The sequence below is a fragment of the Balaenoptera borealis genome (assembly GCF_965194805.1).
Source record: "Balaenoptera borealis genome assembly, chromosome: 18".
Classification (NCBI taxonomy): domain Eukaryota; kingdom Metazoa; phylum Chordata; class Mammalia; order Artiodactyla; family Balaenopteridae; genus Balaenoptera; species Balaenoptera borealis.
Window position 1 is genome coordinate 79,403,530 of NC_138877.1, and position 13,418 is coordinate 79,416,947.

Here is a 13,418-nt window from a genome sequence, read left to right on the forward strand (position 1 = left end):
ACACATAGTGGGGAAAACACCAGCCATCTTTGTGAATTAAGGTTTCTCCTGGGCCCCCTCCCTTCAGCTGGGCCCTGCATTCCCACCAGGAAATAGGCGGAGGGTCCAGCTCATCTGCTTGGGGGGGGAGGCTCGGGGCTCCTGCACGCTGGGCCTGGGGCCAGGTGTGTCCTTCCCCGTGGGAAGGAGCGGGGCAGGGTGGCCCGTCTAATCCGTCTGCGAGCGGCTTAGGGATTGTCTTTTTCTGGCACCTGCTCCCGCCCTGCGTGTCCTCCACTCCGGCCGGGATCTCGCCTGAGCTGTGTCAGCGGGCTTCCTGGGGCTCCCGGTGCCCGGCCAGCCTCCTGTCCCCAGAGGGCGGGGACGGGCCACAGGCCAAGGGCAGCGGGTTAGGCCGGCTTGGGACGTGGGAGCCGGACGCGGAGGGAGGCCGGCGCCGGGATGGATTTCGGGTCCCTGGAGACGGTGGTGGCCAACTCGGCCTTCATCGCTGCCCGCGCCAGCTTCGACGCAAGTAGCGGCCCGACCTCCCGGGACAGGAAGTACTTGGCCCGGCTCAAGCTGCCCCCGCTGTCCAAGTGCGAGGCGCTCCAGGCGAGCCTGGACCTGGGCTTCGAGAGCGCGTGCTCGGAGCAGCCCATCGGCAAGCGGCTCTTCCAGCAGTTCCTGCAGGCCCACGAGCAGCACGTGCCGGCCCTGGGGCTCTGGAGGGACATCGAGGACTACGACACCGCCGATGACGACCTCCGGCCGCAGAAGGCCCAGGCCATCCGGGCCGAGTACCTGGACCCCCAGGCCAAGCTCTTCTGCGGCTTCCTGGACAAGGAGACGGCGACGCAGGCCCGGGAGGGGCCGGCGGAGGCCGGGGCCAGGCTCTTCCAGCCCCTCCTGCGGGCCACCCTGGCGCACCTGAGCCAGGCCCCCTTCCAGCAGTACCTGGACAGCCTGTACTTCCAGCGCTTCCTGCAGTGGAAGTGGCTGGAGGCCCAGCCTGTGGGCGAGGACTGGTTCCTGGACTTCAGGGTCCTGGGGCGGGGCGGCTTCGGGGAGGTGTCTGCCTGCCAGATGAAGGCCACCGGGAAGATGTACGCGTGCAAAAAACTGAACAAGAAGCGGCTGAAGAAGAGGAAGGGCTACAAGGTGGGCTGCCGAGGCATCGGGGGGCGGGTAGGGGCTGGGGCGTCCTGGGCCGGCTCACCCCGTGGTGGGCGCCCCCGCCGTGCGGCCCTGGGTGGGGTCGGTCCCCCGCGCCCCCTCGTCGAGTCCGCCTGTCTGCCTGGCGGCCAAGGCCCTGGCTCGGAGCGGCAGGTGCCGGCGGTGCTCGGATGCTCGGCTTGTCCAGCCACTCTAAACCACCAGCCTCGGTGCCCGGGACGGGCGGGGTCCGCCGCGCCCCTCCTTGCAGAGCGGCCCTGCGTGGCTGGCGCGGGTCCTGTGCCACACGGCACCACGCTTCTCGGCTTGTCACCAGGGCCACGCACTGCAGCAGCCGGTGTCAGGGAGGCTGCTGGGATGAGTCTCCAGATTCTTTACTCTGACTTTCTGGAACTTTCCCTGGCTTGTGCTGTGAGGAGGCTGCAGGGGGAGTCTCCCCAGGGCTGGTGTGGGGAGGCCCCGAGGTGCCCGCGTGCAGCGCTGTCTGGGCCGGGGGTTGGGGGTGGCGGAAGCAGCTGCTCTGAGCGGCGCCCACCCTCCCTCTGGCATCAGGCCCCGCTCGGGCGGGATCAGCCAAAGCTGCTTAAGCTCCAGCCGCGCGTTCTGCCTGCGTGGGCTTCCCTCCCGTTCCCGCTGCACAGAACAGATCACGCTGGGGGCAAACAGCAGCTACCCCAGCGCACCCCACCCCGGGGTCCCTCGATGGTGCTCTGCCTGATGGCCTTTGGGGGCAGCAGTTACCTTCAGGACCATCTACCTGCAATCTGAATCCAACTGTTAGGGTATTAAGCCTCTCTTCTCCCGAGTTCAGGAAACTTATCAAACTTTTACAAAGTAAAATCTTCCCACGCAGGGGGTAGAAAGGGCTTCTCAACATCAAGAACTCCTCCTTCAAAAGGACTCTTTCTCCTTACCCAACACAGCTTTCAAAAGCACGTTAAATGGACTTCATGGGCTCTTAAAATAAATATAATGAACAGGGATGCGGGGTGGCTTGAAAAGGTGCTGTTCAGAGGCCTGGATGGGAGGAGAGGGGCTGGGATTGCAGCAGGAAGAGCTGGAAGGGAAGGTCAGTGCCGACAGGGTGCCTGGGGACCTGCCGGGACCCTCAGCCACATTTCTAAGGCTGGTTGGCAGAAGCCCGCTTGCTGGCGGCCCTAGGAACCCCGAAGTCCTCTGTACGTGACGGGTTCCCAGGCCCTATCTTGTCTCTGTGAAACGGGGCATGTGAGGCATGTCTCTAAGTTATCTGCAATTGCTCTGTACAGCCACTTTTAAAATATACCGGCAACTCTGATTCTGTTTTATCGCGACATTTTCTGGCTTGTGGAACTTGGCCCTTTTTGGCAATATCACTTTCCCACCTAACCCTGGGCTCTTACCCTGCTTTCCAGGGCGCGATGGTGGAGAAGAAGATTCTCGCCAAAGTCCACAGCAGGTTCATCGTGTCTCTGGCCTACGCCTTCGAAACCAAAACCGACCTCTGTCTGGTGATGACCATCATGAATGGAGGCGACATAAGGTAAGCGCTTCTCTCTCCGATGTCGGAGCAGGATGGGAGGGCCCACGCGGCCGAGTGTGCAGAGGGGCTCTCTGGGGCCCCGTGGGGCTGCTTCCCACGTGCTGAGAACGTGGCGATAAAGACAAGAAGCCCGGTCCCCATCTAAGCCCTTCTCTTTGTGGTCGGATTGCTGGTCCTCGAGACGATGTGTCCTCAGTCCCAGTGAAGTGCAGGAGCCCTGGGGGAGGTGGCCTAAGCTCTCTAGTCGTGGGCCCGTCCTGTGGGCCTCGGGTTCATGTGGACGGCGGGGTGAGCGGTGTGGGCAGCAGGGCGTGTGGAGCTGTGGATCGAGTGCTAGTGGACGGGGGGGTAAAGGGGTGGGAGGGGGCCTCAAGCGGGGTGAGGGCCGTGCTTCAAGAGGGATGGCAAATGAAGACAAACTTCGTCAACGACGCACTCTGGGGGTGGTGGCAGAGCGGAAGCGCCGTGTGGCCGACTCTGGGGGCTGTGGCTTGGCCATCCACCGCAGGGAGAACCAGAGGGCGTCATCGCCCTACGGGGCCTGGGTTTGCCGGAGACCTGAGGGCCCGGCCCTGGGCTCCCAGGAGAAGTTGGATCACTGGCTCTCAGAGGGGAAAAGACCCGCTTGCCAGCTGGGCAACACGGGCGCTCTTGCCCCAGCGTGCTGGTCCGTAAAATGGGGGTAGAGATGAGGCACTGGTGTTCCGAGGTTGCTGTGGAGAGTCAGCTAACACAGCTGAGACACCGAGACGACTCACACGGCCCTCACACAAGGGGGCCATCGCTGTGCCTCCGTCCTCGGGCCTGGATTCGCCTGCACTGAAACTCTGCCAGGTGAGCTTGTTGGCCCCATTTTCCAGGTGAGGCTCTGAGATCCTGACTGAGCCACCTGTGCAAGTTCACGGAGGAGGAGCGAAGGGTCTGGAAAGTGCAAATAGCACGAGCTGGAGAGCGGAGAGAGCATGACGCTTTACTCGCCTACCCTGCCCTGCACTGTGCTGGGCCGTGATGCTGTGCTATGTTACACTGCGCTATGCTGTACGTGCTACTGTACCGCGCTGCGTTGTACTATAGTACACCGTACGTGCCACTGTACCGCGCTGCGTTGTGCTATAGTACACCGTACGTGCCACTGTACCGCGCTGCGTTGTGCTATAGTACACCGTACGTGCCACTGTACCGCGCTGCCTTGTGCTATAGTACACCGTACGTGCCACTGTACCGCGCTGCCTTGTGCTATAGTACACCGTACGTGCCACTGTACCGCGCTGCCTTGTGCTATAGTACACCGTACGTGCCACTGTACCGCGCTGCGTTGTGCTATAGTACACCGTACGTGCCACTGTACCGCGCTGCCTTGTGCTATAGTACACCGTACGTGCCACTGTACCGCGCTGCCTTGTGCTATAGTACACCGTACGTGCCACTGTACCGCGCTGCGTTGTGCTATAGTACACCGTACGTGCCACTGTACCGCGCTGCCTTGTGCTATAGTACACCGTACGTGCCACTGTACCGCGCTGCGTTGTGCTATAGTACACCGTACGTGCCACTGTACCGCGCTGCGTTGTGCTATAGTACACCGTACGTGCCACTGTACCGCGCTGCCTTGTGCTATAGTACACCGTACGTGCCACTGTACCGCGCTGCCTTGTGCTATAGTACACCGTACGTGCCACTGTACCGCGCTGCGTTGTGCTATAGTACACCGTACGTGCCACTGTACCGCGCTGCATTGTGCTATAGTACACCGTACGTGCCACTGTACCGCGCTGCCTTGTACTATAGTACACCGTACGTGCCACTGTACCGCGCTGCGTTGTGCTATAGTACACCGTACGTGCCACTGTACCGCGCTGCGTTGTGCTATAGTACACCGTACGTGCCACTGTACCGCGCTGCGTTGTGCTATAGTACACCGTACGTGCCACTGTACCGCGCTGCCTTGTGCTATAGTACACCGTACGTGCCACTGTACCGCGCTGCCTTGTGCTATAGTACACCGTACGTGCCACTGTACCGCGCTGCGTTGTGCTATAGTACACCGTACGTGCCACTGTACCGCGCTGCCTTGTGCTATAGTACACCGTACGTGCCACTGTACCGCGCTGCGTTGTGCTATAGTACACCGTACGTGCCACTGTACCGCGCTGCGTTGTGCTATAGTACACCGTACGTGCCACTGTACCGCGCTGCGTTGTGCTATAGTACACCGTACGTGCCACTGTACCGCGCTGCGTTGTGCTATAGTACACCGTACGTGCCACTGTACCGCGCTGCGTTGTGCTATAGTACACCGTACGTGCCACTGTACCGCGCTGCGTTGTGCTATAGTACACCGTACGTGCCACTGTACCGCGCTGCGTTGTGCTATAGTACACCGTACGTGCCACTGTACCGCACTGCCTTGTACTATAGTACACTGTACGTGCTACTGTACCGCGCTGCGTTGTACTACCCCGCACTGTACCGCAGGACACTGTAGTCAAATGTACATGTAGCATAAAAGCCATTCTTGCTGTTGCTCCGGCTGACGTGAGGGTTTCTCTTTTGTTTTCTTCGAGATTACTGGCCTGCCTCTCCTCTCCCTGGTTGTTCTCTAGTTTAAATACTTTGCTTGTTAGGTTTTGCTTCTCTGTACAATGTGACAGGGAAACGGGAGATAGGAGAGTCTGGGAGGCCGGGGGGCGTCTTCTGAGGGCCCGCCGGGGAGTCTGTGTGTCTCTGGGGAAACGGCCCACATGCTTCCTGGGCTCTGGGTCAGCTGCTCACTTTGGATGGGATGTGGGCTGGCCACGTGGCCCGCCTTTGCCTCCCTCTGCCTGGCTCCTTCACTGGTGGCTGTAAAGTGGTTTTGGGGCCTGTTTCCCTGTTCTCTCCCCGTGGGCCGGGGCAGGGGAGAGCTGCCCTGCCTTTCCCCTGTGCTGAGGGGCTGTGAGGACACAGACACCAGTGGCCGGTGGTCCGGGCTCTGCTGCGGGCCCCTCAGGCTGGACGCCAAGGCTGAAATGACGGACGCTTTGCCGACACAACGTGGGATTCGGAGGCCTCAACGCTTTCCCGAGATTTTACTTCCCATCAAAACCGTGGGCACGCGGCTTCTGGTTGTGCCAGAGAAGCACAGGCTCCATGTGGTCTGCCCCCAGGTACCACATCTACAACGTGGACGAGGAGAACCCCGGCTTCCAGGAGCCGCGCGCCATCTTCTACACGGCCCAGATCATCAGCGGCCTGGAGCACCTGCATCAGCGGGGCATTATCTACCGAGACCTCAAGCCCGAGAACGTGCTCCTGGACGACGATGGTGAGGCGGACTCCCCTCCCGGCCTCCCCTCGCCCTGCTCACCTCTGTAGCCTGCTTGGTCATCGGTAGGGGAGGGACCAGCTTTGATAGATGCTCGTTATAGTTTTACGGCACCAAGACACACCTCAAGTTTGTTCAGCTATTTTGCGACCGCATGGCATTATCCCCGAGGGAGATTATTAACGGGCTTTGGTGAAATCTGGTGCATGGCTAGGTGCCCAGGGCAAAAGGGAGTTAGTCCAGGATGCCGGAGGGTGTGGAACTATTAGTAAACAGCTAACGGTTATGGCTGAGTCCACACTCGATCACTTAGCTTGCTGTCTTCGTGAGGAGTCAAACCGGGATTCTCGTCAGGAAATAACCCCCAAGACTGAGGTTCCCGTAAGTCCCTTTAGAGCTCCCCTTCCCTCCCCATCACAGGTCAGACGGACACACTGGTGCCCCAAAGGCCATTGCTGCAGAGCTCGGGGAAGACAGAGCCACGAGGAGGCTGGCTTTAGGGGGATTATGCCCCGGATTCCAGTTGCGAGCACTGCTGGGACCCTTGGTCCCTCCGCAGTCTGAGCGGGGAGCGGCGGCCCCTGTGTGTGTGCGCCATGCTCGTGCACGTGTGTGTGTCCAGGAACCCCAGGGGCCTTTGTTTGTGGAGCCGCGTGTGACCTGAGCCCATGTTTGTTCTCCAGGCAACATCCGAATTTCTGACCTTGGGCTGGCCGTGGAGCTGAAGGAAGGGCAGACCAAGACCAAGGGCTTCGCGGGGACGCCAGGTGAGGGCCTGAGAGCCGGGGTGAGGGCAGCCGCTATGGGGGCGAAGGGGACGAGGCCTGGGGTCCTGGGGTCCCGTGGCCTGGTGTGGGCGTCACGGTGAGGGCTGGGGCTTGTCGGGAAGTTCTCCCTCATCCCTCCCCTCTCAGGGTGAGACCGGGGGACCGGCACCCACGCAGGGATGACCCCCGACCCCCTGAACAGTCACTCCTTGTTTGCCACGTGTGCCCTCTGTGACGGAAGCTCCCCGGCGCCGGCCACGGGCAGAGCCTGGGGGTCTGCACTGAGGGAAGCAGCACAGAGCCAGGGTGGGTGGGCAGGGCCTGGCAGGTGCTCAGCTGTGAGATGGCCCCTGGACTGTGCGTGTGTCTGTGTGTGTGACTGTGCACGTGTGCGTCTGTGTGTCTGTGTGCATGTGCGTGCCTGGCGTCTCCTGTCCCCACCTCATCTCCTCTCACGCCCAGGCAGGTGGGCGCAGAGAAGAGGCATCCGAGCGGGAGAGGGGGGTCAGGGGGCGCTGGTGCCCGCCGCAGGGGCCGGGGTGACAGCCAGGCTCGCGCTCACACATGGTGCGGCAGACGGTCCGAGCACGCTGTGCTCCTGATGGCCGGGTTTTCTGTAGGACTTCTTAGCAGATCTGCTTCTTCCCTGTTTGACCGGCTTCGGGGAGAAAGAGCTGCTCCTGGGACTTGGGCCGCTTGGGTCTTGCTTTGTCCCCGAAGCCCCCATCCTGCACTTTGGGCTCCTTTTGGGGTTGTGCCTGTTGCCACGGTGGGTCTGTCTCATTTGCGGCTCTGTTTGGGAAGAGGTCCTGTCGTGAATTTTCCGGATCCTCTGAGGTTCCTCTCCAGGGCGTGAGCGTGTGAGCGAAATGCCGCTCGCCTGTTCCTGGCTGATCGGGTCCAGGGTTGGAGTCGGTGGACCTGGGGTGTCACCGGCCCTGCTTGCACGAGGCCCGACCGGCCGCTAGGGGGCGCCCAGGCTTTGCCGCGGCTGCCGAGCGGCTCTGAGCCCTGGACGGGGGGCTCTGCCTGCGGGCTGTGCTGGCCTGTGTGTTTGGGGTCAGGCGGCGCGGGGACCTCAAGCAGTGGCAGCGGAGGCTGGGGTCGGTGTGAGTTAGGAGGTGGGGCGTCCAGCGAAGGCTCGGGGAGCCCTCCGTGCCCTCTCCCCTGGTCCCCCTGCTCCCTCCAGCCCAGGTCCCCAGAGCCGAGCCTCTGCCCCCGGTTCAGCCGCAGTCCACCCAGAGGGGCACTCGCTGTGCCAGCACCGCGGGGCTCGGGGGAGGCGCCTAGACCGAGGCTGCGTTCACTCACCCATTGCCCGCTCGTGCCGTCTTTCACACGAAAAAGATTCATCGTCGCCGCGTGAGACCCTGGGAGACAGACGTGTCACTGGGTCCCAGCGGGTGGAGCAGACTGGAGGGGCCAGCGGACCATTTGCTGCAGGGATGTGGCGTCTCTGTGGTCGGCGGGCCCTCCTCTCGGGCCCGTTTTCATGGAGAAGTTGTGGTTGGTGGGACGTGTCCTTCTCCAGAGTCTGAGCCGTCTGGCCAGCACTGTAATCCCTGAAAAGAGGCTGTGTTCAGGGCCTCTTTGGAACTTGACTCCTGTAACCTCCGGGAGAATATCCTGTGGCCACAGCAGCGTGGCCCGTGTTATCCAGCCATGTCCCTCCTGGGAACTTGCCGCGAACACACGTAAATGCTGAAGGACCAGGCAGGGCTGGAAACAAAAGGACACGCTCAGCTTTGCCTCTGGGGGGGTGTCTAGTCATCTGAGCACAGAAGCCACCCCGGCGCCCAGCCTCAACTACCTACTGGGCCCCGGGGGAGTGGACCATGGGCCCCAGATGCTGCCCGTCTACCCTTCCCATGCGCTGGGCTGGCCTCTGCACGGGGCACAAAGGGATGGAGGCCAGAGCTGGTTCTCGGGGTGTCCCCTTCAGCCTGCAGGGCCCAGCACGTGGCCCCGACTCCCCAGAAGTGGAGCGCATGGGCCACTGGGGGTCTGGACTGCTCTTAGGAGCGTCGGGGCTTCAGCCTCTCCTTTTGTGCCCTTTCGGGTCTGAGCGCCTGCCTCTGACCACAGGTCCTGCGTGAGCCTCAGGCACTGGCTCTGTCCGCCATGGGCACCACAGTGGGGGTGAGACCCACCCTGGGTGGAGGGGGCTCCCGCCAGGGAGGGCTGTGCCCAAGGGGACACTCACAACCGGGCGAGCGCTTCCTGGTGGGTGGGCACGGGGCAGCCCCGTGTGTCCCGGAGCGAGGACCCTGCTGGGTTCCGGGGAGACGGGAGGTGTGTGCCGGGTGCTGGTCTCCGAGTCGCGCTGTGCTCCTGTCGCAGGCTTCATGGCCCCGGAGCTCTTGCGGGGTGAGGAGTACGACTTTGCCGTGGATTACTTCTCCCTGGGCGTCACACTGTATGAGATGATCGCGGCCAGAGGCCCCTTCCGAGCCCGCGGAGAGAAGGTAGGAGGTGGCCAGCGGTGTCCCTGCAGCTGAGCTGGCATCAGCTCCGTGTGTGTGTGCGTGTGTGCATGTGTGTGTGTGCGTGTGTGTGTGTGTATCATAGGAGCAGGGTCCCCGCAGGACCTGGTGACCCTCCTTGTTGGGGTCACAGGAGCAGTGTCCCCCAGCTGACCTGGTGACCTTCCTTTCGGGGAGCTCTAGGCTTCTCGTGGTGCACACGGTGACCTCATTTCCTGGGTCTCCGTGCGCCAAGGAGCGTGTCAGGAGGAGAGGAGCCTGGACCCCCCCCAAGCCCCGCCCCCACGAGCAGCGCTTGCTCTGGGGGGCGCGGCTCACCCGCTGGCGGCCTCCCTGCCCTTCCCAGAGGCCAGCGCTCGCCTCCCCGGGTGCTGAGCTGCAGGCCCTGCTCCAGGCCCGGCCGCTTCCCTGGACGTCCTGGGGGCAGCGGGCACCGGGGGCGGCCGTGCTGGGGCCCTGCCTCCCGTGCCCCCCGCCTCCTGTCCGCGTGGCGGCCCCGCGTCTCCCCGGGGAGCTCTGCCCAGCCCAGCAGAACCGCGAATAGGTGTCGTTCAGAGCCCCACCACTGTTCACAACAAAAGGAGCAAAGCAGCCCCTTCCCTGGACCCCGCGCTGCCTCTGCTCGGAGCTGAGGCTGTCTGTGGGGCAGGCATGAGGGGCTGAGGAGGGAGGCCTGCTGTGAACCGTACCTTAGACATGACCCCTCGCTCGTCCGTGCCCACGGCCCCTCGGCCTGCCTGGAGGTCACAGCCATCAGTTTCTTCTGCTGGACCTCCCCGAGGGCCCCCGCCCAGTCCCCGCTCCTTTCCTGACATAGACGTGGGGACAGTCCGGTCTCCAGTCCCCCGAGAGTGAGAACCCCTCCCCTGACTAACCCGTAGGGTCGCTCTGTGCGTCTGCACCTCTGCCTTGGGCTCCAGCAACGGGTCTCTCCCGACCTCAGCTCAGAAGAGCAGGGTAAAGCAGCACAGTGTGGGGTCCACGTTGGCCTCAGGCCACCATAGGAGCGCCACCTCAGAGCCCTGGCAGAGCCCACGGCCCTGACAGGACCCCTGTTTTCTGGTGAAAATGAGCAGGAGGAGATTTCGTGAGAAAGTGAACCGTCGTGGTCTGTCCATCCTCTGGTCCATCCGTGGTCCCTGCATTCCATGGTCCATCCGTGGCCCCTTCATTCTATGGCCCGTCTCTGGGTCATGCCTTCTGTGGTCCATCTTCAGGGCATCTGTGGTCCCTCCATTCTGTGGTCCACCCGAGGTCCCTGTGTTCGATGGGAAGGAACCTCGGGTACACCCATGACACGGACAGGTCTCAAACTCACCACTATGAATGAAAGGATCTGGCCCCGGAAGAGTGACTCTGGATGATCCCACTTCCGTGAAGTTTTAGGACGTTTCAGGAAGGGCAGATCTGACCGACAGGGAGAGGAAATGGGCAGCATTTGGTTGAGGTGGGGCTGGAGACTTTCGGGCTGATTGTCGGGGAGCTCCCTGGGGACGGATCCACTGGAAGTGAATTTTGTGGGCTGGAAGTCACATTCGGGAAAGCTGGTCTGGACTAAGGCTCCATGGACCCTGTGGGCGTCTGCCCTTGGCGAACCTCTGCCACCTCGCCGGGCAAGCTGGGGGGGATGGTCGTGGGAGTGCAAGGTGTCCACCTTCAGGGTCTCACGCCCTGACCAGTGACACTGAGCCCTTAAGTGCTAACACGCGGGAGGGGGGCGTCAGGCACCCCCGAGAGCAGGGCCGGCCGGGCCCACGGAGCTGCCGTGTCCGGAGCTGCCGTGGCAGCTGGGGCGATGCGGGTGGGCCTGGCCGGGGTGTGACGTGGGTGTCAGGGGTGTGACGTGGGCTGACGGCGCTGTGTCCGCCGTGCAGGTGGAGAACAAGGAGCTGAAGCAGCGGGTCCTGGAGGAGGTGGTCACCTACCCCGACAAGTTCAGCCAGGCCAGCAAGGACTTCTGCGAGGCGCTGCTGCAGAAGGACCCCGAGAGGCGCCTGGGGTTCAGGGCCGGCTCCTGTGATGGGCTCCGCGCCAGCCCGCTCTTCAGGGACATCAACTGGCGGCAGCTGGAGGCCGGTACTGTCCGCGTGTGGGAGCTGGGGCTGGGGGCTCCTGGGCGACCCTCGCTGGCCGCCCCATCCCGTTGGCGTTCGGCAGCTTAGTGTGAGGTCGGGGGGCGGGCGGCCTGGGCGGACCCCCCCCCCCGAGCATCCTCTGCCCCCGATGACACCACCGTCCCTGTTCCCTGCTCATCCCAGCGCGCCCAGGACTGGATGTTCACGGGGTGGGTCTCCTGGGGACCCGAGGAGGCCGCGAGGGTTGGATGGGGTGTGTGGGAAACACCTGTGAGCTGAAGATCTGAACCCGCTGTCAGGCGTTTCCTTGAAGGAGCCTGCGATCCAAGTCGAGGCAGGATTTCTCCAGCCGTCGTTCATTCCACCAGCGTCTGCTGTCATGTCGCGTGCAAGCTAGTGTGTGCGAGTGTGTGTGTGCACGCGTGTCTGCAGGAGAGAAGCATGGCACCCGCCGCACCCACCAGAACCCACACCCAGGAAGTGTGAGCCTGTGACCTCACGGCCCGACGCCCCAGTAGGAGAAGTTTCTTTGGTGGGGAAGGGTCAGGGCAGTGGCAGCCCCGGCTGATCTGAAGGTGCCGGGTGACAGGGAGAGCTGCCCAGATCAGCCCCAGGCCCGGGGAGGTCAGGCAGCCCGAGCGAGCGGTCAGGACCGGGGAAGCCGGAGCCGGATTGAGTCCCGAGGCCACAGGGTCTGTGCCGAGGGGGGACGGGGTGAAGGCACAGGGAGTTCAGTTCTGAGCACGTTGTGATCGAGGTGTAGACCTGCAGACGGGGAGGCCGGCACTGGGGCTGGGGGGTCTGCAGAGACGGTGGGCACGGCGGCGTCGGGGGCAGTGCAGCCAAGGGCCCGCCGACCCTCATGACGGGGCTTCTGGGCAGGGCGGAGGGGGCGCAGATGGGGGCTGGCTTCTGGCAACATGTGTCCAGACCAGACTCTGAGTCTCCAGCCTGGCTCAGCGCCCCGTGGCGGGTGTCGCTCTCCTCGTCACCGCCAGGGCCGCATGAGGGGCAGCGGCCCTGCTGGCTGAGCGGGGGCTCTCGGCACGCGGCCGCCTCCTTCCGCTGGCTGGCCCTTCACGCCCCGTGTCTTCCGTCCTCTCACAGGGATGCTGACCCCCCCCTTCGTCCCAGACTCCAGGACTGTCTATGCAAAGAACATCCAGGACGTGGGTGCCTTTTCCACGGTCAGGGGCGTGGCCTTTGACAAAGAGGACACAGAATTCTTCCAGGAATTTGCCACCGGCACCTGCCCCATCCCTTGGCAGGAGGAGATGATCGAGAAGGGCATCTTTGGGGACCTGAACGTGTGGCGGCCTGACGGGCAGATGCCCGACGACATGAAGGGGATCTCCGTGCAGGAGGCGGCCCCCTCGTCCAAGTCGGGGTTGTGTCTGGTTTGCTAGACCAGCTGCAGCGCCTCGTGGGTCAGCTGAGCCCCTCCCGCCAGGCCGCCGCATGGCTGTGGCCCGGCGCTCAGCACAGGCAGGACAGAGGAGGCCGGTCCAGCCAGGCCTCCCGCGCAGGGTCAGGAGCGCCAGCAGTAAATAGTCCACCTCTTTTGCACCCTTTCACTCAAAAAGGATCCAGTGGTCCCGGGACGGAATCCACCAGCGACGCTTGGCTCTCCAGGCCCTGGAGCGGACATGCAAGCTGGCGGCGGCTTGGGCGGCGAGAGTGAAGACTCGGTTCGGGTTTCCTGGCACCTCAGCTGCAGCTTCGCAGGCCCCTTCGCCTTCTCTGGGCTGGTTCAGAGGTCGGCAAACCCCGGCCTGTGGGCTTGCGGGCTCCGCTGAGAGGCCCGGACTGTGCGCCTGGCCCCGCCCCTAGCTGGCGGGTCACTGCCGGGGCCGGGCCGGTCCCCACCCGCACGTTGGGGATGCCACCTCCACGTCTGCTGGGGCTGAGTCTCCAGCGGGGTCCCCTTGCCGGCCGGGGCCCAGGTGTCCGGGAGGAGGGGAAGGCCCAGGGGCCTGGGGGTGAGGCTGACCGCGGCAGTCACCCCCCTTGGCTTCTCCTCATCCCGAGACCATCTCCAGTTGATGACAACTGGACACAAGCTGCCCACCCCCGGCAGACAGGCCGGGCCAGCGGCTCTCTCCCCCCACCCGG

General features: G+C 63.5%; 1 protein-coding gene and 1 long non-coding RNA gene across 2 annotated transcripts; one reads left to right on the plus strand and one right to left on the minus strand.

Annotated features, from left to right (window-relative positions):
* Nucleotides 1–441: 441 nt before the first annotated feature.
* Nucleotides 442–13,121, plus strand: GRK1 (G protein-coupled receptor kinase 1; the record flags this gene model as incomplete). Its single annotated transcript, XM_082365238.1, has 7 exons — nucleotides 442–1,140; nucleotides 2,550–2,677; nucleotides 5,824–5,981; nucleotides 6,665–6,748; nucleotides 9,089–9,213; nucleotides 11,106–11,307; nucleotides 12,414–13,121. 7 exons carry the CDS (start codon nucleotides 442–444, stop codon nucleotides 12,710–12,712), a joined length of 1,695 nt encoding a protein of 564 aa, XP_082221364.1. The 3' UTR covers nucleotides 12,713–13,121.
* Nucleotides 6,111–8,191, minus strand: LOC309615538. The gene is made up of 2 exons (XR_014236914.1): nucleotides 8,060–8,191; nucleotides 6,111–7,540 (listed from the first exon to the last, which is right to left on the minus strand). It is a non-coding gene; the product is annotated as an uncharacterized lncRNA (long non-coding RNA).
* Nucleotides 13,122–13,418: the final 297 nt, after the last annotated feature.